This window comes from Cuculus canorus, chromosome 9 (genome assembly GCF_017976375.1).
Source record: "Cuculus canorus isolate bCucCan1 chromosome 9, bCucCan1.pri, whole genome shotgun sequence".
Classification (NCBI taxonomy): domain Eukaryota; kingdom Metazoa; phylum Chordata; class Aves; order Cuculiformes; family Cuculidae; genus Cuculus; species Cuculus canorus.
This window is the reverse complement of record NC_071409.1, coordinates 27777273-27804830: the sequence shown is the minus strand read 5'-3', so window position 1 is coordinate 27804830 and position 27558 is coordinate 27777273. Positions and strand designations below refer to the sequence as shown.

General features: G+C 50.3%; 3 protein-coding genes across 3 annotated transcripts in view; 1 reads left to right on the top strand and 2 right to left on the bottom strand.

Moving 5' to 3' along the window:
* Positions 1-27558, bottom strand: part of ANAPC13 (anaphase promoting complex subunit 13) — a 259639-nt gene that overhangs the window by 23336 nt on the left and 208745 nt on the right. The window lies entirely within an intron of this gene.
* The window catches only part of CEP63 (centrosomal protein 63), a 77874-nt gene that overhangs the window by 23992 nt on the left and 26324 nt on the right, over positions 1-27558 (top strand). The window contains exon 14 of the mRNA XM_054074041.1: positions 18817-18933. Coding sequence (XP_053930016.1) covers positions 18817-18908 — 92 coding nt within the window. The 3' untranslated portion in view covers positions 18909-18933. The remainder of the gene's footprint in view (positions 1-18816; positions 18934-27558) is intronic.
* KY (kyphoscoliosis peptidase) lies at positions 2-22061 on the bottom strand. The gene is made up of 12 exons (XM_009570169.2): positions 21856-22061; positions 20778-20840; positions 18776-18838; positions 16478-16552; positions 16252-16293; positions 15556-15606; positions 14844-14926; positions 14109-14217; positions 11393-11510; positions 6869-7057; positions 6089-6279; positions 2-5601 (listed from the first exon to the last, which is right to left on the bottom strand). Exons 1-12 carry the CDS (start codon positions 21986-21988, stop codon positions 4700-4702), a joined length of 2019 nt encoding a protein of 672 aa, XP_009568464.2. The 5' UTR covers positions 21989-22061; the 3' UTR covers positions 2-4699.

Below are 27558 nucleotides of genomic sequence, written 5' to 3'. Positions count from 1 at the left end.
GCTGAGGGACGAATGGCTGTGTTCTGGTTGTGGTCACAGCTTCTTGTGAAAGGAGGGAGAGCAGTTGAAACTGGAAATGAAATTATATGGGAGGAGAACCCACAAATGTGATTCATCTGCATGACAGACAGATTTGCAGCTGCTGTGTAAGCCAGTATCGGCCTGGTTTGAGTCTGGGCAGTGTCGGACACTGTCCAGTCAGGCTGGACTGCTGCATTAACACATCTGTGACCTGTTTGGAGGAATATATTCAGTCCTTCCTCAAGGAAAGTAAGTTGTAAATGAGTGAACAGAACCGGTTTCCTATAGACTTGCCTTTCTTCCAGGGGTGCTCTGCAGTTCTTCTAGGGCTGAGCCTTTACAGCTTTTGTACAGGCAGACTGAGGGATGGAAACATCCCCTGTTCCATCTCTAACGTTTGTGTTCCTTCCTGTTGGCTTCACTTTGTCCTGGAGCAGCTTAAGGCTATCAAGACATATGGATTCAAAAGCAAAGTACCCGTGCAAAAGCCAGTGCTCACATGAGGCAGATGAGCTGAGCAGAGGTGGTGCCTGTCTACAGCCTCTGTCCTCCCATAAATGAGACTGCCCTTGGTCAAGCCCTTCTGCATTTCAGAGTTGAAAAACTCTTCCTCTTCCATGGCGACAGCAATAGCAATTTTTATGTCACAGAATGGTTCGAGTTGCAAGGGACCTCAAAGCCCATCCTGCCATGGGCAGGGACACCTCCCACTGGATCAGGCTGCTCCAAGCCCCATCCAACCTGGCCTTGAACGCCTCCAGGGATGGAGCAGCCACAGCTTCCCTGGGCAACCTGGGCCAGGGCCTCCCCAACCTCATGGCAAAACGTATCTCCCCAAGATCTCATCTCAATCTGTTTCCTGAAGATTTATGCAGTGAACTACATCATCTGCTGAGTGTTTTCAGGAGTTTAAAAGTCATTTTGGCTCATAAGGGATATGGAAGCAAACATCACTATTCTTTAGAGATATTTGGCAGTTCATCTTTGTGTTGGCAGAGGAGAAGACTGAAACTGAAGATGATCCATTAGTTTAATTAGCAGCTATGATCCTACAGTATTTATTGGTTTCTAATACATGTAATCAGCAGCTCCTTTCAGGGAGTGGGCTGTAAAGATTTCATCTAAAGAGTAACGTTAGTGACAGGGGAACTGCTGGATGACTCCTCTGTGCTGGTGTATGCTCCGTCCTTCCCACTCTCTCTTTGTGCAGTGTTGTTGGTTCTGGCGTGGCTGCTGTTTCTGGAGTTGCTGTGCATGGACAGCAGAGCGGAGAACAAGGGTTCAGCAAGGCAGAGTGACGAGTTGAACGATTTCCTGCTCCTGTTTTTAAGCGTGTGCCTATCTCACAGCAGTCATAGAAACAGTGGAGAGTTTGGTGCATTCCCTGTGTGAGGGACCTGAAGGGACGGATGTGCAGATACCCTTACCAAGGAGAGAAACTTATTCCTCACAAATTTAATTTACCTGCACTGAGAAATAAGCTCGCAAAACTGAGTGATCTGCACTCATAGGGTTAAGTGATTGTACCTCTCGGTGACGTAGGGGTTACAGAACTGTTCAGTGAGTTGGATTTTGGAGTTGGGTTTTGGGCTCTTCTGCCAAGTAACAAGGGATAGGATGAGAGGAAATGGCATCAAATTGCACCAGGGGAGGTTTAGAACAATTTCTTCACTGTCAGAGTGGTGAAGCCCTGGCAGAGGCTGCTCGGGGCAGGGGTGGAGTCTCTATCCGTGAAAGGGTTCAAAAAGCATGTAGCTGCGGCACTTTGGCGATGTACTTTAACAGGCAGGGTGGAGTTGGGCTAACGATCCTAGAGGTTGTCTCCAACCTTAATGATTCCATAATTCTATGATTCTGAGGCCTGCCAGGAGAGAACTTTACAGATGTTCTTCCATGAGTGTGATGGTGCTTTGAGTCGCTGTGTACTCTGATGGATTAAATGAGTGCGTTTGTGCCTGTAAACGTGCATGTGATTGCAGGTACCTGGGTTTTGCAGTGTTGGGCAGGAAGAGGTGGGAATCACAGAATTGTGCAATGGGTTGGGTTGGAAGGGACCTTAAAGCCCGTCCAGTTCCAACTCCCTGCCATGGGTAGGGACACCTCTCACTGATCCAGAGCCCCTCCCCAGCTTTCCTGGAGCCCCTTTCGGCACTGGAAGCTGCTCTAAGGTCTCCCCAGAGCCTTCTCTTCCTCAGGCTGAACAACCCCAACTCTCCCAGCCTGTCCTTGTATGAGAGGTGCTCCAGTCTTTGGATCATCTCTGTGACCTCCTCTGGACTCGCTCCAACAACTCCATGTCCTCCCTGTGCTGAGGACTCCAGAGCTGGACCCAGGGCTCCAGGTGGGTCTCACAGAGTGGAGCAGAGGGGCAGAATCCCCTCCCTTCCTGCTGGTACTACTGCTCTGGATGCAGCCTAGGACACGGTTGGTTTCGGTGCTGTACGTGCACGTTGCTGGCTTATGTTGAACTCCTTCCCCAGCACCCCAAGTCCTTCTCTTCATGGGTCCTCCCAGTCTGTTCTCAGGATGCTCCCTGACACCTTGCTAGGTAGGGGCTAATAGTGTCTAAACTGTCCTCTATAATCCTGTGAGATAATCCCACCCCTCACCATCCTGAGACAGAAGCAGAGCGCATGGGTTTGGAGAGAGATCTTGTCACAAGGAGTCTTCAAGGTGAGGAGCAGGGGCAGCATCCACACATGTGTCACCCTGCGGAGAGGCTTTGCCGCGGCTGCCCATCACTGTGCCTGTACGCACATGGGTGTGTCAACATTGGGTGTTCGGTTCCGTGAAGGGTCTGGGTGGTTGGGTATCCTTGACACTGTTATGTGGAAATAAGTCATTCTCTGTAGTTCCTAAGCTCTTGAGGACACCTCCTTATCCTCCCTTTGTAAGAAGTGACAGGTTTGACTGGGTCAGCGTGACCCGTGAAAGGAAAGCTGCTGAAATGTGGCCTCCTTGATCTAAAAAATGGGATCTAAGTAAAAAGAACCCTTCTGTTAGGCACAAAAATAAACCAGGGCTGTCTGTGCTTGCAGACAAGGTTCACCTTAGCCTTCAAGGTCAGAGACTATCAAAAAAACCTTTGGGTCTTTGTTGCATCTGTGCGGTTCAGTATGGGTTCTGTCCCGGGAATGGAACCTGCTGAGCTGCAAGTCTTATCTGTGTTCCTGCAGGGAGGAGCTGCTGCTGCTGCCAGATTTTGAGGGCAAAGGCACTCAGCTGTTTGGGGAAGGACTCAAAACCTACTTTTATGTCACATATGGAGCCTCCTTGTTTCCAGGCAGAGAGAGCCCAAAGCACTGCTGTGCTCCTGGTATCCTAGAGGAAGCTTTGTTAGCTTACACTGCGTGTTGACACTAGCAGCTCGTGTCTGCAGCAGCTGGCATCCTTGCAGAGAGTTCTGCTTCGTGCATATGGCTCCCAGTACCCTGGGTACTCGCTGAACGTGATTAAAATTGGGACCTATACCTGGTTGCTGGGGTAGGGGGAGTCGCATGTGAGGGGTTGAAGGCAGGGAGCACTTTGCTCTCCTGGATAAATTCTGCCTCCACGGTGCTGAGGATGGGGGCAGCATAGGAATAACCCACCTATTTTGTATGGAAAACACAGTAGCCTGGTGAAGAGTTCATATCGTTTGGCCAAGGAAATAAAATGCAAAACCATACCAGATTTCTTTTAAATTCTAGCTCAGAGTAACTCTCAGGTCACGCTAACACCTATGAGTGTGTGAATCTTTGATGAAATTGTTCCTTATGATGTGTGTTTGTGATGAGAGTCCCTAGAAGACCACCTTTGCCTTGTGTGTGTAGGGTTTTCCCAGATGTGCAGCACCAAACATTAACGCCACTCAGCCTGCTGTTCCACAGAGCCGCTTAATTCTTTTGCTGTGGCATCGCACAGAAAAGTTGGAGCGAGGAGTGGGTTTTGAGAGCTTTATTCTCCATTTTACTGTAGTTTTAGTTATGGAAACACCGATATGCTTGAGATACGATTACAACATTAACATTGCAGAAAAAGTGTTTACAATGCAAATACGCTAATATAAAAAGATAAAAATGATTTTGTTTATTGTATTTAAGAGTCAGTGTAAAATGTCCTTTCGCAGTATCACTTAAATTTGTAAGACCATGAAGTGCACAAGAACTTCACGTTGTATCTTTTCCCTAATACTTTTCACTCCTGGGATGTGCAACTTGACTAAAGATACAGAGAAGCTCAGTTTAGATAGCCTAAAGTTCCTCGTGTCCAATATTGCTGCTCAAAACCAGGGTGTACGTTCTGCATCCTGCCCCATATGGTGGAATCTTCTCGGGGTAGCCATTGTAAGACTTTTCTTATGGTCCGTAACTTGGAAGTTCGGCTTGTTTGGCACAGTATGGCTGACAGCCAGGCGGTCAGTTGTTTTCTTCAAAATGTTTGTCTGGACGGTGTTACTGAAACATAGGTGAGGGGTTTATTTAATTTCTTCCACTGCTGCTCCCTTCTTAATAGGATTTTCTGCTTCTTTGAACTTCTTTGAGCCCTTAGTCTTGCAAAAGCCTGCAAGTGTCACCATGCATTCATTGGAAGAACAGATTTGATTGAGAGAACGAGCAGTCTCCTAAAGCTGTCTTGGTTTGGGGCACATTGGAAATGTTGGTTCACACAGGTGAGTGAAAGAAAGAGGAGAGGACATTTACTGTGTCTCAACTTCGTATTTCAGGACGTGTGAGTAAAAGCTATGGTTTGCGTTCTCGTGCACCATCACAAACACCTCTCTGCACCCTGAGGTGTTGCAGGTTCCTTCCCAGTAGCCCCTGCTCTGGGTGAGAGGGTACGCGTTCTCAGCTTGAACTAGCACCTTTGCTATCCCATGCATTTTGAGTTTAAATTGCACGTTGCGGTTCGCTGGCAGCAAGCCGGAGAGTGGCTCCAGGATCTCATAGTCTTCCGCCCACTTGCTGTAACTCTGAGGAAAAGCTGGCCACTTCACTTCAGTGTTCAGACAAGTGATGAGGTAGTTGAAGATGTAGTCATAATTGCCAGGATCTGACTTCTTCTTGGCATAGATTTTCAGAGCAAAGTTCCCTGCGTGGGGAAGATGGATCTTCAACTCAATTTGGTTCCCGCGGTGGATTTGCATGATGTGCTGCCTTCTCATGTCCTCTGTCAGGCTGCTGTTGTCACAGTGCAGCGAGGATAAGACACTTATGTCTTTGCCCAGCGTGAAGGTGACAGAACACCGCCCGTCGTTGGTGTGAATGATAGGGTCGGGGTGCGACGGCCTCAGGAACCCTTGCCGCTCTGTGAACCAGCTTGGTCCAACAGGCTGATGCAGGTCCTTTGGGAAATGCATGGCCTTATCCACAGATTTGCATTCCACAATGTATTCTAACACACAGTTGTAGACCTCTTCGGAGGCTTTGGAGGGCTTGGCAAAGATCTGCAGCTTGTGACTCCCTGTCTTCTGCGGGTAGATTTCCAGCTTCATTCCGTGTTTTTTCAAAGTCATTAAACCATGTTCATCTGTTCCCTTCAGCTTAAACGTAAATAATGTGGCAGAACGGCAATCCACTGAGACAGAGGCTTTTCCATTTACTGTGAAATACAAAAGAAAAGAGACCGTATAGGAGTTCCAGTACATTTTTTTCCATGTACACACTGCTCTGGGAAGACTAATCTGTCCCAATAAATTGCTGATTCCCCTAAAAAGAAAGAGCTGCAGCTGAGAGGCTGTAGCTTGTCAGCTGCCTGCTTAGGCCAGGGTCCCTCAAAAACGGTGAGGAAGGGGGAATGGTTTTGAGTTGAAAGAGGGGAGATTAAGATGAGGTCTTAGAAGAAATGTTTTGCTGTGAGGGTGGGGAGGCCCTGGCCCAGGGTGCCCAGAGCAGTGGTGACTGCCCCATCCCTGGAGGGGTTCCAGGCCAGGTTGGATGGGGCTTGGAGCCCCTGATCCAGTGGGAGGTGTCCCTGCCCATGGCAGAGGGTGGGACTGGATGGGCTTTAAGGTCCCTTCCAACCCAACCCAACCCAACCCATTCCATGACTGCAGGACACTCTGCTGTGTCCCCTTGGCAGCCCGTACCTGTCTGGATGACGGCTGTTTCTGGATGAGCGGTCAACAGGCCCAACATGTAGAAATTGCTGTTGTGCAGCATGTTGCTCTCAAAGTCTTTCAGCGTCAGAGTTGGTTTAAGAAGCTGCCAGTTACTGTTATCGGGGAAGTGGTTGTTAATGAAGAGGGCTGGGTGTGTCAGAAAATAAAACTCATTGTACCTGAAAGGAGGAAGAGATTAAAGGAAAATCATTGACTCTTAAACAGTTAATTCTTGCCCTGCACTGGGGTGGTGGTTTCAGCATGGTGAAGTCAGGGGAGTTTGGGCTGCTCAGGAGCTGAGGTGAGTGGGTTTGAAATTCTGCAGGCAGAGAAGGAACCTGAGCATTTCTTCCATTTCCAGGGCGCACACTGAGGTTTTGGATAAACCTGGGGTATTTGCATCACTCCTTGCAGCCATGGGCTCCTGAAGAAGGAGGCAGGCGCTGCTTGTCATTGGGAAACATGGAGACACCCCCTGTCAGGTACCTGCAGGCTATGAATCAAGCACCACGTGGTATTGCATAAACTGAAGGGGTGGTAAGCAAAACAAGCTCACTTTTCATGGTTACACAGCTTGCTGCTCAGGGCCCTGCCTTCCTACAGGTATGTTCTCCACCCCTAGTATGGGCACCCCAGGTGTCTTGTTCGGGGCTTCGGGTCTTGGTGTGGGACTGACATTTGTCACTGTTTGGTGTTTCTTATCACACCTGTCACTTTCTTCTGCCTTTGGTGTAGGTTTCTGTATGAATATAGAGGATGGTTCTTTACCTGAAGGTGAACTTGGTGAAGGAGTCATCAACAGAACCGCTTCCCCAAGTGCTGTCGAGTAAATGCCACCTTTCATCAAGGTAGACGGCATTCCAGGCATGGTCAGAGTCCCCTGTAAAGGTCTGCCCCACCTTGTAGCCGTACCCCTTAGAGTATCCCGATAGCTTCATGCACTGGATTCCTGCAATACTAAAAGGAAACAGGAGATGTGTGGTTTAAACCTTTCAGTGCACTTTTATGGAAGGATGTGAGGAGCAATGTCTGTGAAACTGCAGTCCTGTAGCCAAGGGCCAGCTCTGTCAGCTCCTTGCAGTTTAATGCAGGAGAGCTGGGGTTTTAAATGCGAAGTGTGCAAGTGAAAACTCAAACTTCTGACCCTGGGGACAGACCATTGTGGGAAATGCCTAGGTTATTGCATCTGGAGACAGGCGGGTTCTCCCCTTTGACCCCAACATCATGTAGGGATGGTATTTTTCTGAGCTGTGCCAGTGAACGGTTTCATTTGGGGTAGGTGAGGGAGGGTAAACTGAAATAATGATGCCCGAGGTGTTGGGCAGGGCTGGTTTTCTTGCAGCCTTTCAATAGGCACTTGGGGAGATCGTCCCATTGGAGGAAGGGTCTTTTCCCATTTTTGCATATTCCCTCTCTTTTTATCTGATGCACCATCAATTCAGCATTATTAGAAGAGGATGACAAAGATGAAGAGTGCTTAATTGCTCTCTGTCTCATTACTCAGTGGAATCCCTTTGATGCTGTCCACAATTAGCCCATGTAATTATAAATTAAAAGTGTGTCTGTTCATGCTTGTGTTCACTCTGTAACAGTAGACCCCAGTATTTGACACCAACTAAGCTATCTTAGACCTCACAGGATTGTGAATGCTGATTTAGTTTCCTTGAAGAGTGAGCTTGTGCTCACGCAGGGTACAAATGATTGAACAGTCTCTTTTTGACAAAATAATAAATACCTGTGATGATGTGTAAATAAGATTTAAATAAGCACGATGTTAATAAGATCTCTGCTGTTGATAGCAGTGGATCCTAACACTGGCATCTTATTTCAGCATCAATCTAAAACTGATCCACCAAGAGATTGTTTTTTGGGTCGGGTGGCATCCACATTCTTCTTCTTCATTGAAAAGTTCATTAAACAGAACAGCTACTTTAAGTAATAAACTGTGCGTGTTTCAAGAGCAAGATTGTCTGCATAATGTGGATTTAACTCAGAAGAAAAGTGATATATATGGGGAAGATAATTACCACGGTTTTTAAGAAGTCAGAGTCATAACTGGTGCTGCCTGGTATTGGTGCAGTGGTGCTCGCAGGGAGGACAGCTCTTCTCATGAAGCTGATGCGTGTTTAAAGGGAAGGTGGTCACTTCAGCTTCTCATACAGACTTCCTGAGCTCAGACCTGAATGTCTTTGTGTTGCTTGGCTATTTGATTCTCTTTCTTTAAGAGTTATGAAGTGAAATTCTTGCTTTCTTCATTAAAAGAAGAAAGAGAATGTGCAGAGAACAGATTGAGAGCAGCCCTGAAGAGAAGGACTTGGGGTGCTGGTGGATGAGAAATTCAACGTGAGCCAGCAACGTGGAGGTGTCCCTGCCCATGACAGAGGTTCCATGATTCTATTAAACTCTTTAAGAAGTAGTATCAAAAATAGAATCGTAGCTGCAAAGGGCTGATCGAGAGCTCATGATGGGTAGCCTACAGAAAAAAAGACCAAGTTACACTGAGGGGAGGAATGTGGTGGTACCCATCCCTGCTAGAGATGGCCAGAGGGAAAGGGAGCCCGCAAGCCGGCTCTTGTTCAGCGTGGGCTGTTATGTGGTGATAGCAAGGCACTGCCTGTCACACGAGGTATTCCAGATGAACTTGTCAAGCCCAGAAGGAATGCCATTGAGAAACCTGGTGTCCCCGGTGGTCTGTAAAGTCTTTGCCAGCCTGCAGTCGCCAGTGAGCCAAATTCTAACATGGAGCTGGGCAGTAAATCTGGAGCGACTCCCCTGACAAGACTGGTGAGAGCTTGGATTTACGTGGTGTAACTGAGCCTGGGAGCTGGCCCGGGGACTTTAAGGAAGATTTGATCCTAGGTGTTTCAAAGGGGCCTAACAGGAGCTAAGTACCAAATTCCCACTAATTTCATGGGGATTGACATCTAATCCTTCTAGGCTTCTCCAGACATTCTTGTTAGCTGGGATATTCCAAGGGAACATTAAGGGACCAGTTCTACCCTTCTTTCCCGCTGTGCTGTCACTTACAGTGAATGTTAGCAAAGCTGCAAGAAGAGTTTGTGCTTGAATGTGTTCAAATTTCCCAAAAGAAAGGTTAGAGCACTTAAACAGTGCTCTCTGATATTGGACAGTAAAAAAAAAAAAAAAAGGCTAAAACATCGTGTAAGAGGGCAATCGTGTGTTGGTGAACAGAGTGGTGGTGTCTCTGATCTCATGTAGATGACTTTATACAGAGAGATTCACCAGGCAGAGAGAAGGTTCAGAAGATCTCCAGAAATTAGGTGGTAGAAGATGACCTAAATACAAGGTGGACTGGAGGAAATGAGTTAAGAAATAGTTGACAAAGTCTGCCTGGTGCAGCAAGGAGGTTAAAGCTAAGTTGCATTTCTGCTGCTTGAAAAAGAGTAGGAAAGAACCTGATCTTGGTACAGGTGTCGCTGAAATTCAGTGGCGCTTCCTTCCCCTTGATTTCAGGTTGACTTTGATTTCTCCTAAAATGGAAGCAAACCTGGCTTCTCCAGAGGGAACGGTTTATACTTGTGGTAGGTTAAGGGTACCTGAAGGAAGGGCAGGAGGATGTGAAACCTGGATTATTTGCAGTCTAATTCTGAACAAGGAGCAGCGAAGTGGCCGGAACCACTGCAGGGACTGTAGCCAGCTTTGCTCCCAGAGGCTGTGCTGAAACCTCTCAAGTGCAGATAATGGTTTTGCCTTCATCATTAATGCTGGTATGGGAGCTTCACCCCAAAACCAGATTTTGCTCTCAGTTGAACTTGTGGCTTTACACTTCCTGATTCACTCAGCCACGTTGCCTCCTCAAGTCTGGTTGTCAGCTGAGGAGCCAGTTCTTGATAGAACCTGCTAGAATATCTCTCAGAAGGCTGTTTCCATTCATTGCTATTATGCCTGACATTTGGAAACTGCTACTTTATGGCCAGCTTTCCTCTGTGACAGGAGTCTCAGCTGATGGGAAGAAATCTCTCTCTGCCAGCACTGTGGTCGGAGGTGACAGCGTTGTGTCTGACTGTTCTCTCTGCTAGCACTGGGACAAGTAGGACTCAATCAGTGTCAGCCGCTGATTTCTGCAGGGCCTTTGTGGGGGGACTCCTGGTGACTGGCAAATTGGCTGTTTGTTAAAGTTGCCTCAGCAGGAGCTTGGAAAAAAAGCATGTCAAACGCCCCCTTTTTTCCCCCCCAGACTTGGCTCTTAAAGCCTCTGTATAAGGTGACTGCTCTTTGCCTCTTCCTTTTATGCTTAGACTCAGCGTAAGACTTGAATGGTGCACAAAAAGAAGGGGATTCTCTTGCTGGAAAGGGTTGTCGTCTTTGTTATAGTTTTTCAGGAAAAGAGCTGAACGTTTAGCTCATATTTGACAAAAGTCATAGGCTGCATGACTGGTTTCCTGAATCACAGAATGAATAATCAGCCTGGAACCGAGGAATTGAGACTAAATCAACAGTCCTTTTAAATAGTAACAGCTATCACTGGGAAGATTAATGCTTTTAATGAACCAGACATGTGCTTTTTAATGAACAGATGCAAATTTCCTCCACTGCTAACTGCTAGTACCTGTCCCATAAGATGCAGTTATAAAGTCATACTTCATCCTTTTGTTTCTTTATTTTACCCTCTAGAAAGCAGGATGAGCCACTGCTGCTTCGAGGGGGAAATCCCACTCGTTTGTGCGACTAATCTCCGGTGAAGGCAACAAGGATTTTGGTCATTAAATGCTGACATAGCTATAAAATGGGAATTGCAGTATTGGCTTTAACAGTGATGCACCGTGAGATTGACCATGGAAAGGGGTGCAGTAAGTGTGGGGCACTGTCCCTGCCACGTGTCTGTAGGGGAGAGGACATCTCCAGAAGGTTTTGGGAAAGCTCCTTCTGGGACCGCCTACCTCTTGTCTGGGAGCGTGTTAGAGACGATGCTACTTCTTGTTTAAGTCTTGCCATGCTTTTAACCTTCACATGCGGACACTCAAAGGAAAAACCTAGCCTTTCCTAACCAAATTAGCTCTGTGTTTTCGTCTGCCATTATGTTAATGCAGTGCGAAGCTCAGCAGATGGCACAAAGTAAATTGTGCTGGGGAGGGGAGGTGGAGGTGGTGGAGGAGGAAGCAAAATTGACCTTTCTGCGACTTGCTGTTTTTCCACAGCATGGTTTGAAAGCTCAAGCTCCATGTCCCGCTTAAAGTCACATCAGTCAATGCAGAGGCAGACAGAATAAGCACAGAGATGACAGTGAACGTTAACTCTCCTTGGCACTGAATGTTTCTGAGCTTAATTTACCTGCACATTTGTTCGAAGAGCCCAGCATATCCCTCGCAAATGCTCTTCCCTGCCTGAAGCACATCTATGGGTTTGCACGACAGCTGGCTTTTGTTATGGTAGCCCACTACGTCGTATTCTGTGGGAAGGAACACAAAGGAAAGTTCATCCAAAAGCCTGAGGCAATGGGATCGATGGACAGCAGGAGCGATGCTTGGATTGCTTTTCATCTCCTTAGTGCGAGCGAAGAGAAACGGGCAAAGAGAAACGAGCCATGGTGCACACTGCACGAGGATGTTGTGGATGGCTGGTGGGGGGAGAGGGACAAAGGCTCATCGCCGCTTGTTCTAAGCTAGGATTCTGCAGTCAAACCTGAATGGAGGAAAAACCTGCCTCTTTTAGAGAAAGCAGCTCCCCAGAGGCGGCTCTCAAGGGTGACCTGCAGTCCCAAAGTCTCCCAGTGAAAACCAGAGCGCTCTGCATTTGAAGGGGTCAGACTTGTGTTACTGTCAGAGCAAACCATGGGCCTTTTTGCTCTGCAATTTGTATTAAAAATGCCTGGAAAGTAGCTAACAGGGAAGCACTTGAAATGATTTGTTGCAAGTGAATCATATTAGTACCTGGAAGCGGAGGAAACCTTAATTTGTTTGAATGGATGCAGAATGGCAGCACAGCAGGGTTCCCTCAGACAGCTTGAGGAACTGGTCTGGGAAGGTTAATTCAATACCGACCAACCCTGGCCATGTCCATAACCTCTTTCTTAAAATCCAAGCATGTTCTTCTTACAGAGCTCTAAGGAATGCTGCATCAGCTGATTTGTCCTCCCTTTAACGTGGTGGAAGAGGGGAAAAAAGCTGGCGACACGTTGGATTTGTGCTTTGAAATGCTGTAACCACTTGGCTGTTATTGAAGGGTCTCAGCGGGCAGCTGCCTCATGGGGTTGTCGGGAAAGGCAAGCTTGCTCGACCTGGGCTATTCCCTGCGCCACCGGCAAAGCTGCAGAGCACTTTGAGGGGTACAGAGAGCTGCACGTGGCTCTGGATTAGTGCTCAGATTGATAGCTAAAATAATCTTTTTAGTGCTCCTGCTGCATGGATAGCAGTCCATCACAGGCAGGGAGCTGAATTGGGTGGGAAGAGATAGCCAGGGAGCAAGTGCTCTCACTTAAAATCCAAACATGGAAGGAATTTGTATCATCAGTGCTCCTCCAGCAGAGCTGCATTGCATTTTTGTGAGCTAATTTAAATTTCTAGCACTGTGGTTTTCTCCCATGCAGGTAAACAGGGGTCAGTCTCTGCAGGAAGGAAGGAGAACCAGGGCCAAGATGGTGTAAAAAGGCTTGTGAGGAGATCACAGTGTACCTGTTGGGGATCAGAGATGTTCCATAAGGTAAAGGGCCTATCTCAAAGCAGACTGGCCGTCCCGAGCACGATCCCGCCCAGGCAGCAGCAGGCAGAAGTGAGTCAATAGCATAAGGAGTGAATGATCAGCAGCCGGCAGGAGCTCGGTACTGGGGTGAGTCAAGTGCTGGGTTTCAGGAAATGCAGTGAAATCAGCACTCTGGATATTTAAGGGCAAGATTAAAGCTGCTTGGGATTGACCTAACTATGCTAACCATGCAGTTGCTGGCGAAGCTCTGCTGATCTCAGTGGGTGTGAGATTAGGCCAGTGCTTCCCACATTGCTGTTCTGCTCTTGGTCAGCTGGGCTGTTCAGCCAGCGAGCTGTGCCGCACCAGAGCCCCTCAGGCTGCCTGAGGTGAGGGAGGGAAGGAAGATCTGCCCTTCTGCCCCGGCAGTCACTGGGAAAGAACCATTTCTGCATGTGCTGTGCAGAATGCAATCACATTGCACATCCAGTTTGCACTAAGGAGCCTGGGGGTGCAAGGCGCTTTTTGCCCCCTCTGATGTGCCAGGCTGGAGAGGCTGGAAATGCTGCCTCCTCCCTCTCCTTCCTCGTCCTTTTCCATGTCTTAGCTGTTTCTGGAATGCTGCTCAGATTGGAGGTGGAAAGGGGCAGCAGAAATGGAGTGGTTGAAGCTCTCGGGGAGGTTGGAGGGTGCATGTACAGGCAGGAACAGCAATCAAGGAGGTGCCAGCACTTTTTATGAAGCTGGCCTCTCTGATGTGCTGCGCTGACTCGGCTGGGACATCTCAGTAGGACAAACGTCGAGACTGGAGCACGGGATGTAGCCACAATACACATGGGAAAAGCTGGCTGTGAAAACAGCCAAGAGACTGTCAAAGGCAAGAGGGCGGAACAGGCTGTGCTCTGCTCTGAAGAGGGAGCAACAGAGGAACTGCAGGAGCAGCTGTGATGGCACCAATGTGGGCAAGCAGCTTGATGGGGCCTGGCGCTGCCCAAGCTACACTGAGACCTTCCTGGAGCAACGGCACCAGGATGCAGAGTGTGCTCGGAGGGGCTGCATGGGTGTGCAGGGATTCAGGACAGCGATGGAGATGAAACTTCTGGTGGCATTAGATGGCTCTGAATGTGACAACTGAGCCTCGGCAGCCTGGCTTCGTACACCAGCTGCTTAGATGATAGGGATTTGTATGATTACACGTGTGGATAAATCAGGTAGGAGTTACAGATTCATCACATGGAAAGAAATCACCTACATGTAAACCTTGTAGGTTCTGGCAGTGCTTGGAAAGAGGCAGGGAAACAGAGATGGTGGGATGAACTGTGATGGCAAAGTTAGCGGGTGACAGCACAGCCTTGTTTCCTCAACCTACCTATGTGATGGCAAATCCACATCCAAATGGCTCGGACTTTCTCCAGATCGGTCCGGGCTTGTTTAAGCAGAGCTTTAACGAGTTCCTCTACGCTGTTCTTGACATTTACCTGTTTGTGAGGAGGAAGCATTGCAAGGTGGTGGAGAAATGCTGTGGTAGATCTCCCTTCCTCCCAGCTCCCTTGTTCTTCTAAAGCCGCTGAGAGACCCCATCTGCCAGGAGACTGCTCTAAGTCAAGCTTCGGCCAAAACAGAACCATACAATCATTAGGGTTGGAAAAGGCCTCTAAGTTCAGCCCAACCTTGCCGTGCCTGCTAAACCATGTTCCAAAGTGCCACCTCTACATGTTTTTTGAGCCCCTCCAGGGATGGAGACTCCACCCCTGCCCTGGGCAGCCTCTGCCAGGGCTTCACCACTTCTTTGGTAAAGAAATTTTTCCTAATATCCCATCTAAACCTGCCCTGGCACAGCTTGAGGTCATTTCCTCTTGTCCTATCACAAAATACAAGGCTGTAGTTTTACGTTTTGGGCACATGTTTTTGGCTGTAGTTTCCCTCCTAGAGTGGGATCTCTGTTGCTAATGTTTGCAGGGAAATGGGTTTTAGCTTGTTCGGAGTTTTTGAGGTGCTTGCCCCAATGGCCCAGACTAAGCCGGTGTCAGTGCTGGCAGCCAGGTTTCAGAGAATGTCCCCACAGGGGAGCTGGGAGGAGGACAGAGGCAACAGCAAGACTTACTTTTAATGCGTAGGCATCCAGCTTCTCAAATTGCTGCAGATCTACTGGCATGGATTTCAAAGAGGATTTGTCCCATGGATATGCTGGGAAGAAATGGGTTGTCATTGTCTTGGGAAGGGATATTGTTCCTGTCTATCCCTGTGAACAAGGGGACTCTGCAGAGCCCCTGCCTGACCTGTGGAGACATCCATTAGTGGGTGCTTAGGGAGCAGAGGACACGAGGGCACTAGTGCAAGGTCCCTGCCAGCTGCACAGAGAGCGGGAGCCATCCTGTCTAGTCTGGTGTCATCTGGGCAGCGCTGGGGCAGGAGGTGCCCTGTGCCTTTGGCGCTGCGTGACAGCAGAGAAAATCCTGGGATATCATATGGAGAGGGAACGTGGGAGTGTGAGGGAGCGACCTGTACTGTGGAAACCCTGGCAAAAACACGGCTTTTAAAAAAAAACCAAAACAGCAAAGAGTTGCCGCACTCCATTTTTTAGCTGAAAGCGATGATTGGTTTGTGTGGTTAAGGGCTGTGATTCTGCACAAATTCGAGCACCTGAGAAACATTGCACGGGGAGCAGTGGGACTGAAACTAGTGTGCCTGCCCCTCTGCCTGTGTCTGTGAGGGAGCCAGGCTCCCGGTTCCACCAGCAGTGATGGGCTTTCCTGTCAAGAGGTTGCCCTGCATTGTGCCCCACCAGCATGAGGCAAGGGGACGCTGACAGTTACCATGCAGGTCTTTCCCTCCTGGTGGCCGTGGGGCTTCTGTCCTCTGGAAACCTGAAAAATTGTGGAAGGGAGCGTGACGTGAGCAGTTGTTGGTGGGAGAAAAAGGACAAACAGAAATAAGTGATTTTGGGGAGCAGGACTAGGTGGGGAGAGGTTGAAATCGAGGCTTTTCTTTGTCCATTCCCTTGCATGTGGACGTGGATGTCACCACCCTGCAGAGGGGTGAATTGGGCTGCCTGGACTCCAGCGTGCTCTGCGTCCCCTCTTGGTGTCCTGCGGCTTGGCAGAAGCCGCATTCCCCGCCAGTCGGGCATCTCCTGTTCCTGCCTGAGGCTGGGGACACCCAACGCCTGCCCACAGCCCTGCCAAGCCTCCCGGGCATGGAAGGGAGTGCTGAGCTCCAGAGCTGTTAGATGATAACCCTGCAGAGAGCTCTGCGGCAGCTGGGGGATTTCTGAAGGGGCCTGTGGCCTCAGACTGTCACCTCCCACCGTATCCCAGAGCCCAGGGAGGAGGAGACCCCTTGCCCCAGGAACAGAAGGATTTTGCTCCTTAAGCCCCGGGCACTGGCAGAGTCCAGCAACATCTGCCAGCCACAGGGGTCGGCATCCTCTGAGGAGCCCCTGTGGGTAGAAGGGAGCTTGTGTCCTCCTGGGTGAGCTCGGAGACCTGTGCCGCAGCGGAGCAGAGCCTCACCTTTGTTGTCCTGACCTCTTAGGCTGGGCAACCTCCGGACACCTGCAACAAACACGGTGTGGTCAGTGCAATCATGAAAACCACTGCATGGGCTTGAGGGGTTAAATATCTCCTCAAGGTCCCAGATGGCTTCTTTCCCTCCCTACTTCTGTAAAGGGAAGGATGTGTCCCCTTCTCCCTCCCACTCTTGACCCCTCCCAGCTCTGCCAGGATTTGAAGCTCATACCTTTTCCAGAGGAGAGTTTCTTGAAGAGTTGTGGGGTGGAATCCTTGGGATGAATCTCCACCGTCACTTGGGTTCCTGCAAGGAGCAATGACAAACTCCCTAAGAGAGGGAAAACTAACCAGGATTCAGAGGAGAAGGACAGGGAGAAGAAGGGCAGGATTGGCTGCCTAGGCATCACTGGAGCTCTGAACTTTGGCAAGAGAAGGGGCAGCTCTGGTGATTGTGAAGGTACCAAAGCGCTTGGCTTTCCTGGCAAAACAGAGCACCCTTCAGATAAACCATATGAGCAGGAAGCCTCTGGTCACCTCTGGAGTGATTTGTAGCTCTCAAAAACCAAAAGGCAGCCAGTTACAGCCTATCAGGGGCTAAAGCAGATCTTAAATAAAGCAGAGGCCCTCAGTGAGGGTTACGTGGCAGCTTAAAAAAAAATGCTTATCACCATATTAAATAGCTCTTGATGGAGATCCAGTAAGCAGAGAATCAATTTCTTTCATTGATCGTCCTTGGAATCCATCAGAAAAAGGCTCAGAGCTATGGAAATGGTTTGACTTGTGATATTCAAATCTCTGCCTGCAAGGGGCAGTGTCCTGGCGGAGCTGGCTGTGGTCCAGGCGTGTGTGGGGCTTGTGCTCTGCATGCCATGATGCTGCAGAACCACCTCAGATGGAAATCTGTGGGGGTCCTGTGTTTAAAGTTTCATAGACAGCAAGAAAGTTAGGCAGTCTCTTATAGGACTGCATTTTTTTTGGATGAGTATTTGAGAAGGGTTTGCAGCCACCAAGGTTCCCTGGAGCTCATGGGCTCTGCATTTTGGATCAGGCAGCAGTTACTTTGGAGACTAAAGGTCAAGCTGTTAACACACCTCAGGGTTGCCATCCAACTGCGTGTGCTGCCTCCTACAGCTTTATCCAGTCTCCTGGCATTTGGAGTCTTCCTTAAGAGCTGCTTGGGACCAGCTAATTGGGCAGGAACCTGTGCTCTCATCAAAGAAGTTTTTCCACAGAATTTAACTTTTTGAAAAGTTTCTCTCTTCTGTGATTATGCAGACAAGTTTGATGTCCTTGTAGGCCCAAAAGCAGAAGGCAAGAAAGACTCTAAAACCTGTAACCCTCACAACCACCCCTTTTAAATCCTAAAGCCTGACACCGGCTCTGGGACAACTGCCGTGGATCTGTCTATAGCAAAGCTGGGAGGGGCTCTGGATCAGGGAGTGCAGGGACAGGACGAGGGGAAAGGTCTTAGGGAAAAACGCTTTGCTGTGAGGGTGGGGAGGCCCTGGCCCAGGGTGCCCAGCGCAGTGGTGGCTGCCCCATCCCTGGAGGGGTTCCAGGCCAGGTTGGATGGGGCTTGGAGCCCCTGATCCAGTGGGAGGTGTCCCTGCCCATGGCAGGGGTGGGACTGGATGCGGTTTGAGCTCCCCTCCAACCCAAACCGTTCCATGATTCTGTATCAGAGTATCAAGATCTGGTTGGCGCATTTTGTTAGTGAATTTGAAGGTCAAATTAAGTTGGTTCTCAAAGGGTGGCTCTGTGCAAATGCTATGATTTCCTTAAGAGTTTTATATTTTCAGGGTTCTTTTTTATTTCTCAAGATTATTTTTATCTGTGGATCGTCAGCTTCCCCTTTCTCAGTTTCTCCCCATAAATTACAATTCTCTTTTTTTAAGAGCCTAATCTAATGGTGAGGAATGCCACTTTCCAGTCAGTTTAGTAGTCATTTAACAAATGAAAAATGGTAATTCCACAGATGTTTTTCAAAGTGCTGCATCCATCGCTTTAAAAACAAATGGTCACTGATGGTCTTGCGATGCTTTTACTATTCCTAACTCTCCACAAAGGAACACTGGCGTTTCTCTGGTGCTCTAGGTCAGACAAGGCCCTGCCAAGTGAGAGCTTGGGGTGCGGCTCTAGGGCAGGGATTGCTCCTTGCAAGCATCTACTGGATGAAAGGGCTTCTGCAACTGGCTATCTTTAGCAAAACTCCTGCCAATGTTATTTCTTCCCGGTCCTTGCACCCTTCCATCAGCACTGGGATATCTGACAGTGGCAGGAGTGGGTTCGTACCATGCTTTCTGATTACATCTGCGCTGTGTCCTGGTGGTCAGGGGCATGGTGAGAGCCATGCTGAAAGACCCAAAGATTCTCCAGGCTCCCCTGGGATTTTAAATTCTTGTGCTCAAGCTCACAAGGTGGGGTGGGGATTTTTGCTCTTTTGGGGTGCTCTGAGGTTATTTATTACAAAGAAAGCTTGAGTGGTGGCCCTGCTCTGAAAAGCCATTATCCCTGGGTTACCACTTACCTTCGTTAGTGTAAGAAGTAATGGCTTGCGTCTTCTCACAGGGCTCCCTGGAGACTCGCCGCCCTGGTTGTACAAAGGAAAACATCTCAGTGCCTTGGAGAGAACAGAGGTGCCTGGCGTGGAGGTGGACTAGAACTGCACCTTTGCTCAGCAGGGAAGTAAGTACTGACATGAATTCCCAACCACATTCTGCAACTTCATACCCCAATCGGTTGTGGTCCCCCCTATCCCGAGGGATGCTCAAGCCTGGGGAAGGGCTAGAGCGGGTGCTGCTGCTCGTACAGTCAGCCAGGGCCGTCACCGAATGCCAGGGGACCATGAGCCACAGCTCCCGGGCAGCTTGGGATGCTCGAGCCTTGCTGGAGGTGGGGTGGACGTTGACCAGGATGCCAGGGCAATCCCTTGCCTTGGCATTGCTGTCCTGTGAGCCACCAGAACCCAGCACAAGGAACCTGGTTTCCACAGCTCGTCCTGAGGGTCAGATGCTGTTCGTGCCATGTGGTGGATAAGGACCAGGCCTGTGCATGGTGGGGTTGTGCGGCGTGGGGCGGCAGCATGGTTGCCGGGGCAGGGGGGCGCTGGGGCCAGGCTTATGCAATACAGTTTGTAAATATTGCAGCAGCAGCAGCTGCTCTCTGGTGTCAGAGGCTTCACCAAGAGGCTAACAGGGCTGGTGAAAGGGGGATTTATTAACCCCTGCGTTGCTGGAGGAGTGAGAGCTCTGCCTGTGTCTGAATTCCTTAGTAATCCTCATGGGGATTTAAATTGTGCCTAAGGTAGAGCTGCAAGGAAAGGTTTCCACTGTGCATACTAAATACTTCTGCCATTAGTTCAGGGCGGCGAATGATTTGTACTGTTCTGTTACTCATAATGGAGGGTCTGACTTGTCTCTGTTGTGGACCCTCTTGAGCCTGACAGAACGAGAGGGCATTGGCTGTTTATCTGCCTCCTGGAGTGGAGGCTTTTGTTATTTGATGTCTGAGACCATCAGATTTGTGGAAAAAGAAAAACCAACAAATCCACAAAACCCAAGCCACCCAGAATTGTATGTTGCCATGAAATATTGCTTGCTTACAGTCTGTGAGTGCCATCCAGCCCCCAGTGATTTCAGAGGGACTTGGATCTGGGCTCCTCTCGAGCATCGTAATGGCTTTTGCATATGGCTGCTGCTTGGCCTGGGGAGGCAAAGCTCCTGTATGGCATAACTAGAATCCCCTATCTGGTAGCATCAGAATCACCTGGTCTCTTGCTTTAACTTTGCCCTCCGCCTTTCTCTGATAGACGCCACCTTAGGCTTAGACTACAGGAAAGCTAGTTGGATAGTCTGATTCCCTTCCCTGGGAGCTGCTCTGTCATGTTGCTTCACAGTCTGGCTGCCTGCAGGCAGGGGTAAGCCCTTCAGATGTTCCTTCTGAATTGTTTCAAGGCAGAAGGGTGAGGAACTGGCAGGGGAACATTCAGGACCGGTAGCTGCATTGCTCCTGGATAGCAATCACACCTGCCTTGCACTGAGTAAGCACCGAGCGGGGAGATGGAGAAAGCCCTGGTGGACAGACGGGTTGAAACATCAAAGATTTCTTGCATACCCCAGACCACGCTTAAGCTGTGTCAGTGCTGGGGAAGTCTCTGGAGGCTCTGTCTGCAACCTGAGCAATTTGGGGCTCTGAGTTTCCTGTGCTGTCAGTTGGCTGTGAAATGTAAGAACTTCACACACCTGAAATAGGGCTGAGCTCCACAGCAGCTTGGAGGACAAGCCCCTGCAGATGGTTTTGCTCGGGCTCAGCAGTGCCACAGGCGTCCAGCCTGGCAGAGGAGAGCACTGAGGGGACACTTCCCATGGCATGTGGCCCCAGGCCCTCTGCGTGTCTCCCCCCAAAGCACCAGAAAGGGATGGGTTATTTCAAGCATGTTTATGCTTGAGAGGCACATCTGAGTGCTGAAAGCTTGCAGATGGGTTTTGTGTGCTGTGGTTAGTTACCAGCAGAGTGAGAAGGTGACATACCATTGAGGTCTTTCCCCTGAGGTAGCTGCAGCCTGCTGTTTCCATTGCCATCATCCTGCAAACCTACAAAACACAAATGTGAGTCTGGCAGGCTGTTCTACTGCAGAGAGGTTCTTGGCACTGCCTGCAAGCCAGGTGCCCTGAAAATTTTCGTGTAAACCATCATTCTCACTGATGCCAAGTGGCATTGGGATCCACTGCCCCTGTCTTTCCTGTGGCATTGGTTGCAGCCCCTGTTGACGGAGTATGAAATACCAGGAGGAAGAAAGGGCAATACTCCAGGCTAAGTTGCTTCAATAGGGCTTGCTCATACTTGAGTAGGTGCTGGTTGCTGTGTTAGATGAAGCATGAACACAACTTCTGTGTTAGCTTTGCCTATCCTTGGTAGCCTGAGAATTTACCTGCCCTTCAAGGCGTTAGGGCAAGAACAGTCTTCTTTTCTCCTTTTACTTCTGCTGGGAGGATCCCTGTACAGTTGCAGAGTGGAGCCTTAGCTCTTTGGAAGATCCCCTGAAGGATAGGAGCTGGGACAGGAAGGCTGTTCCAAACTCTATCTATAAATGGCTCAGGGTAGTCATCCCTGGAGACAAAGCCTAGACACACGTCAAACAAAACAGTTTTGCCCCTGCACTCGGTCGTAGTACGTGCTGGTGTGGGGTGAAACTGCTGAGCTCCCCCCCTGCTCCCCTTACACAGCCGAGAGAGCCTGTGGAGGCAGCTCGGGACCACTGCAGGGCAGGGCAAGGTGCAAGCATGGTCCTCAGATTAGTATCTGTGCGTGTCATCTCCTGAACTCTGGCTTGCATGCAGCAGCACTGGCCCCTGAGCAGCATGCAACAAACACTGCATGAGCCAGGGCTCTGCTGCACCAGGAGTAGCAGGGGAGGCACGCTGGGCTTTGCAACGAAACGTCTGAAGTTTGGGGATTTGGCAGCAAAAGGAAAAGAGGAGAGAGAGGAGAAAAAAAAGCCCAAACCCTGCTCCAAAGCTGCTGCTTCACTTCACTGTCCACTGGGCAGGTGCAAGTCCTGCACTGCAGCCCTCCCGTCCCTCGCGCCGACTGCAGGTGGGACGTTACCTGCGCCTCGGCCGCTCGACGTCTGCCTCTCGCCCTGCCCTTTCTGGTTGCTCGCTGTCTCCTCAGGGTGGACAATCAGTAGCAAATTGATCATTACTGCGCTGGGATCTGTCTTAAAGTCCATGGTACCCATCAGAGCATGGCCAGGGTGCCGATCCTCCCGCAGAGCTGCCGCCACTGCGAGCTGCCGTGTATATTTTCCACCCTTGGAAAGGCAAGCGCGCTCCTCCCGAAGCCGCAGCACCAGCGGGCTGGCCCTGCCAACTGCCCCATGAGTGCTCTGCCAAAGCCGACCCTAATGAAGAGGTTAATGAAGTCACCTTTGAAAGGAAACCGCAGGAGGGATCCATTTCCTAAAGCAGAGGAAGGAGCTGCGCTTGGGCCAGGGGGCTCTGGTTTCAGTGCGTGGCCCCAGCTCCCCCTCCCCTTGCTCTGCCCTTTTCAGCTTTAAGCACTTGTCTGCACTCAAATCCCCCAGCAGAGCTGTTCGCTGGGGGGGTTTTGCTTCCCAGTGCTGGCAGAAACCCTTAAAAGGCTTTCTTTTTGATCCTCTCTCCCGGTGGGAACTTAGAGGATGCTTAGGAGTATAAATAACAACGATAACTGGGGCAGGAGGAGAGGAGAGGGCGGCATCAGCTGTAGTGGGGAAGAGGGGTACGAGTGGCCGTTGGCGGTGGGGTCAGCCTTTGCAGGGCTGCCTGGTGTGCAAAGTGACTGTAGCAAAGGGAATTGCATGGTGCGAGCTGGACTGTCCCAAGGGAGCCAGAAACCCAGCAACCTCCCTGTACCCCAGTGGACCCCAAAGAGCCAATCTCTCTCTGCCCGCACCAGCATGCGGGCCCGGCTCTCCAGGGTAGATGGAGACCGCGAATCAAAAAGGAAAGCTGAGCAAATCCGCAGCTTTCCAGAAACTCTCCCAGCCCTAGAAAATGGGGGATGAGAAGGGTTACAGTGTGGGTTAGCAACTGGACTCAGCTGGCCCTGCATCTCGGAGAAGGGGCTGACAGGGAGATGCTTTCTAATTTTACTCCTGGCCCCATCCCAGCGGTGCTGCGAGCCCTGGCTTGGCTGGTGATCCCAGGGGAGCGAGAGCACCTGTGGGCTCAAGGACTCTCCAGCAGCATTAGGAAGGGCTGCGGGGCGCGGGGGGCACCGGCTGGCAGAGAGGGGGTTCTGGAGCTTGGCACAGGCAAGGTGCCTTTCTGTGGGTGTCGCAAGTGCTTTTTGTGCAGGAGCGCGAGAGGGCTACGAGCTGGGATGCTATTGTGCTGGGTCTGCAGGCAGGAGCTGGTACTACTGCTCTGTGTTGGGTTACTCATGTTCACAGACATGGGTTATCCCCATGGATCGCTATATAAATCCTGTTCTCTCCCAATCTCCTGCCCCTTTTCTGTTCCTGGACCCCTTCCAAACACGGACAGCCGATATGCCCCTGTGCTTGCCTGCAAATCCAGCCCTAAGCAGCCCCTCAGCAGATCCAGAAATAGCACACGTGGCTGTGGGGAACCTTCCTCCATCCAGCTTTGCTGATGCTCCTCCACATGGTCCTGCACCCTCTGTGATCCCTGATGGTGTCCACAGGATCCTTGCCAAGAGGAGGGTGTCAGGGGTGGGACCTTGCACATAACTCCCAGTAACATGGCAAGGATTCTTTGGATAACTAATGGATAACTTCGTTGTTGGGTCCAGGTAGTGGTTTTTGCTCTTTAGTTTGTGTGTTGGAGCGGTTTTAGGTTCAGGGGTCCCTGGCTCAGCTCTAGCTGCAAGGAGCTAAGCTAGAGGTGGTTAAACATGAGGAAGAGGAGGGAGGGAAAGACAGACGCATGCTGAGACATGCTCAGCTCTGCCAGGCAAGCTTTCCAAGCCATCTGGGGCTTGCCCGTCTCCAGCTCAGGTCCCTGAGATTTATGGCTGGAGTGACTTTCTAATCACAGTTTCACCATCTGCCTGTTGGCCTTTAGCACTCAGATCTCACCTGTCACCCAGCCCTGCAGCTCCTGCCGGGCTCCCAGCGAGGAGCACCCTTTCCTCCTCACTGTCCCAGCCACTCAGCCGAGGGTCTGCGCACTTTTCTGCAGGTTCTTTCTCCCTCATCTTCCCAGGTAGGACAGTCTGATCTCCTGAACTACTCATTGGTGCAGCTAAATCCTAATTCTGGTATCGCCCAGGTCCTGCAACAAACCATGCTCTGCCAACACATCATCCCACTGACCCACTTCAGCCCACCACTGCGTCCCATCAATGGTGGTGGCCCTCCAGCCACCACCTCCAGCCAAGCAGCTTATTCCTCCTCCAGGGCTTCTCTGAACCTTGTTTCTCTTCAGTTCCAAAAAGGTGATGGCTCAGTGACAACAAGAAGGAAAGAAATCTGTTTGGGGACATTGATAAAAGAAGGTTTTGCTTGTGCAACTCCGGTCACACTGAGAACATGAGCTGAGCTCAGTGCAGACATCAGAATAAATGTTGTGGTGGCACCAGCTGATGTGAAGCTGTTGCATTTCTTCCCTAGCAGTTCTGAGCTGGAGCCTCTGCAGCTGAGCAGGTGGCAGTCACTGCTTTGGTTGCTGCTGGCATTTTCCTTCCTGGTGGGCTGTAAGAATTAGCAGCGTCTTATTTGATTTCTGTTCATGGTGAGATGGCTGCTCCTGGCCCAGCTGCCCATGGGAAGCAGCACCATGCAATGAGCGCTGCTCCACTGCCTTCCCTCCGCTGGCCTCTGCTGCCCTCAGCCACTATGGGTTTCCAGCACAATGAAAGCATTTGCGGGGAGCTGCTGCTCTCCTAGAAATAATGATCATTAGGGAGTTGGGTTTGGAGAGTGTAGTTCGCATCTTTTCCCCAATAAAAGGATATCTTGAGGGGGAAGGGGGTTTCTGACAGGGATTTTATGACGGTGCCATGAGCATGAAGGCAAAGGCTTTGCTGGAGGTGGGTGCTGCCGCCTCTCCCTGCAGCAGTAAGCCCACTTGTTTGAGAGGGTTTCTTAAAGCCATGTGGTTTCTCATGCATAGGAAACCTGTCATTGGCCGGAGATAAGGTCGCGACCAGCAACATCTGTCCTAGTGCCAGGGTATTTTTGAAGCTAGAGAAAAATTTGCATTTTGAAGAGGGAAAGGAGAAAGCTTTTTATTGCCATGTTGATTTTAAAATAAAGGCAGCTCTTTGAATTTGCTGCAGGATTTAAAATGTTCACCTCAGTCCCAGGGAGATGAATTAATGGCCAGAGAACAAGAGAAGCTATCAGAGTGGAATGATTACACGTATTTACCACATGGCTGTCATTTCTCCAGGAGCGATCTGGGGGAGAGGGAGCTCTTACAAATGTAGAGCAAGAATTAGGTTATTTGAATCCCATTGGGTAGAAAGGAAAATTGCAGGCTGCGTTCCCCAAGAAAGCGTTTTTTTAACTCTTCTGCAGATGTTTTGCTTTCACTGCAGTCTGTAAAGGCTGGTGTGGTGGGAAAATGTCCTGACTCTGCCACGCCGAAGGGTGGCTGCTGGAGACCTCGGTCCTGCTAAGGCCATGGTTGAGGGTGCCCGAATGCTCTTCCAAGAGTGTTGTAGATGCCTGCACCTGGAGAAAGTGCTAGGGCTGCCCCTCTCCTTGGTGCAGAGACACAGGGCATGTTCTCCTGACATGATGAGATGGGAGATCACTTACAGCTCAGTGGTACGGCGTCTTCTCTACTGTCTGGAGAGGAAGCCTGGGCATGGAACTCCGGTGGAAGTAATGCCAATATCATCTAAAGATGAATCCCAGACCCTTTAAATTAGTTTGGAAATAGCATGGCCTTGATGACCCCTTTGGTAACTGGCTAATACTCATTGCCTTTTGTTTGGTGCTTGCATTACAACAAATGATACCTCGGTTTGCCCCACCTGTGCTATCCGTGAAGGTGTTGGAAGCAGTCACCTCCAAGCCACAGAGCCTTTGTGCAGGAGTCGTTCCCACTGCTGCTCCTCCTCCGTGCCTCTGTCAGCTCTCCTGTACCGGTTTTGTGGTGGGGGACCAGGCTGGCCATGCTGCTCCACATGCAGGCACATCAATGGATTCGTCTTGTTCTCTGGATTGTTGCAGAACTGTCCACAAAGACTCCCAAGATCTCTTTCCTCACTCAGAATCGCTCATTTAGAGCCCATTATTGCCTGTGTGTGTATATATTTGGCATGGTTTTTTTTTCCCCAGGCCTTACTTTGCATTCTTAGCCATTGAATCTCAGCTGCCATTCTCTCCCTCAATTGCGAGTTAACTTTGGAGCACCAGGACGTACTCACGTTGTACAACGCATCACAATTGCAGTCTGATGAGTTTTAATCTACTCTTTTGGCCTGCCTGTCCTTTCTTCCTCCCTCTGACAGAGCTGTGAGACACTGTGCTTGTTCTCCTCCCCACGGCTCCCAGCCCACAGCTTGCTCAGATGCTCTGTTCATTTTGCAGCTTCTGCTGTGTCAGCAGCTGTGCTTTCTGATTTAAGACGGCAGCAGAACTTTCCACTGAACTGTAAACCCGTGTATTCAGTTTCCTGGTATCCACCCAGCCGGGGAGTGAAGTGATGGCTGGGACAGTCCTGCGAGGAGAGGTCAGGATGGATTTAGATCTCAGGGAGACAATGAGGGTTGGTGCAGACGTGAATTGAATGCCACCGCCCCAAGGAAGAGACACAGCGGGGATGATGCTTTGGCGCTGGAGTCTACCTGCCTTGGGAAATAGCTGTCCCCAGGCAGGATAGCTTCTGGCAGGAGGTAATGCATCTTGGATGGGATTGCTGGTCTGCAAAAGCCCAGCCTGGTCGGCCGCTGGCTGGTGATAGGGCACAGCACTTGTTCCACTGGGGAGCGTTGCCCTGGCTGCCAGCCTAGGGCTGCTGGGGGTGGCTGTGTGATGAGTACGGGGCTGGGTGTGGAGTGGAGCCGTGGCCTGGGGATTGAAACTGGGGAGGGGGCTCTTGATCAGGGAGTGCAGGAGCAGGACAAAGGGGAATGGGTTTGAGCTGAAAGAGAGGAGATTGAGATGAGATATCAAGAAGGTGAGGGTGGGGAGGGCCTGGCCCAGGGTGCCCAGAGCAGTGGTGGCTGCCCCATCCCTGGAGGGGTTCAAGGCCAGGTTGGATGGGGCTTGGAGCCCCTGGTCCAGTGGGAGGTGTCCCTGCCCATGGCAGGGGTGGGACTGGATGGGCTTTGAGGTCTCTTCCAACCCAACCCATTCTATGTTTCTGTGATTCTATGACGCCTGGTGGCGGAGACCATGGCAGGAGTGGCCTTGTGTCCTTGGACACTTTGTGTGGCTTTGGCAGGGCTCTCCTCCTCCCCTCATGTGGTGGCAGCTGGATGCTGCTCTGCCTGGAGTCCCAGCAGCTGAAGGCAGGGCTGTCTCAGCTCACAGCGCACAGGGCTGCTCAAGGGAGGAGGGGACAGAACTGTTGGCAGGACATTCACCACCAGAGATTGCCAGGGCAAGAAAGCTATGCTGTCTTGTCTGCCAGAGCATGGATCTGTTGACCTTCAGCATGCTGCTTGGCTTAGTTTTTGTTGCTGGCCTTTCTAGACAAGGAGAGTGGTTCTGGACAGGCTACGCACTCTCATTAAGGCATCAATCCTTTTACAATCTCCAAATAACTCATTATTTGAAGGCAATGAGGGCATGTGCAATAGATCCCCTCCTCCTGACCTGGCTGGGAGGCCAGTGAGCTTTCCTGGCTGCTG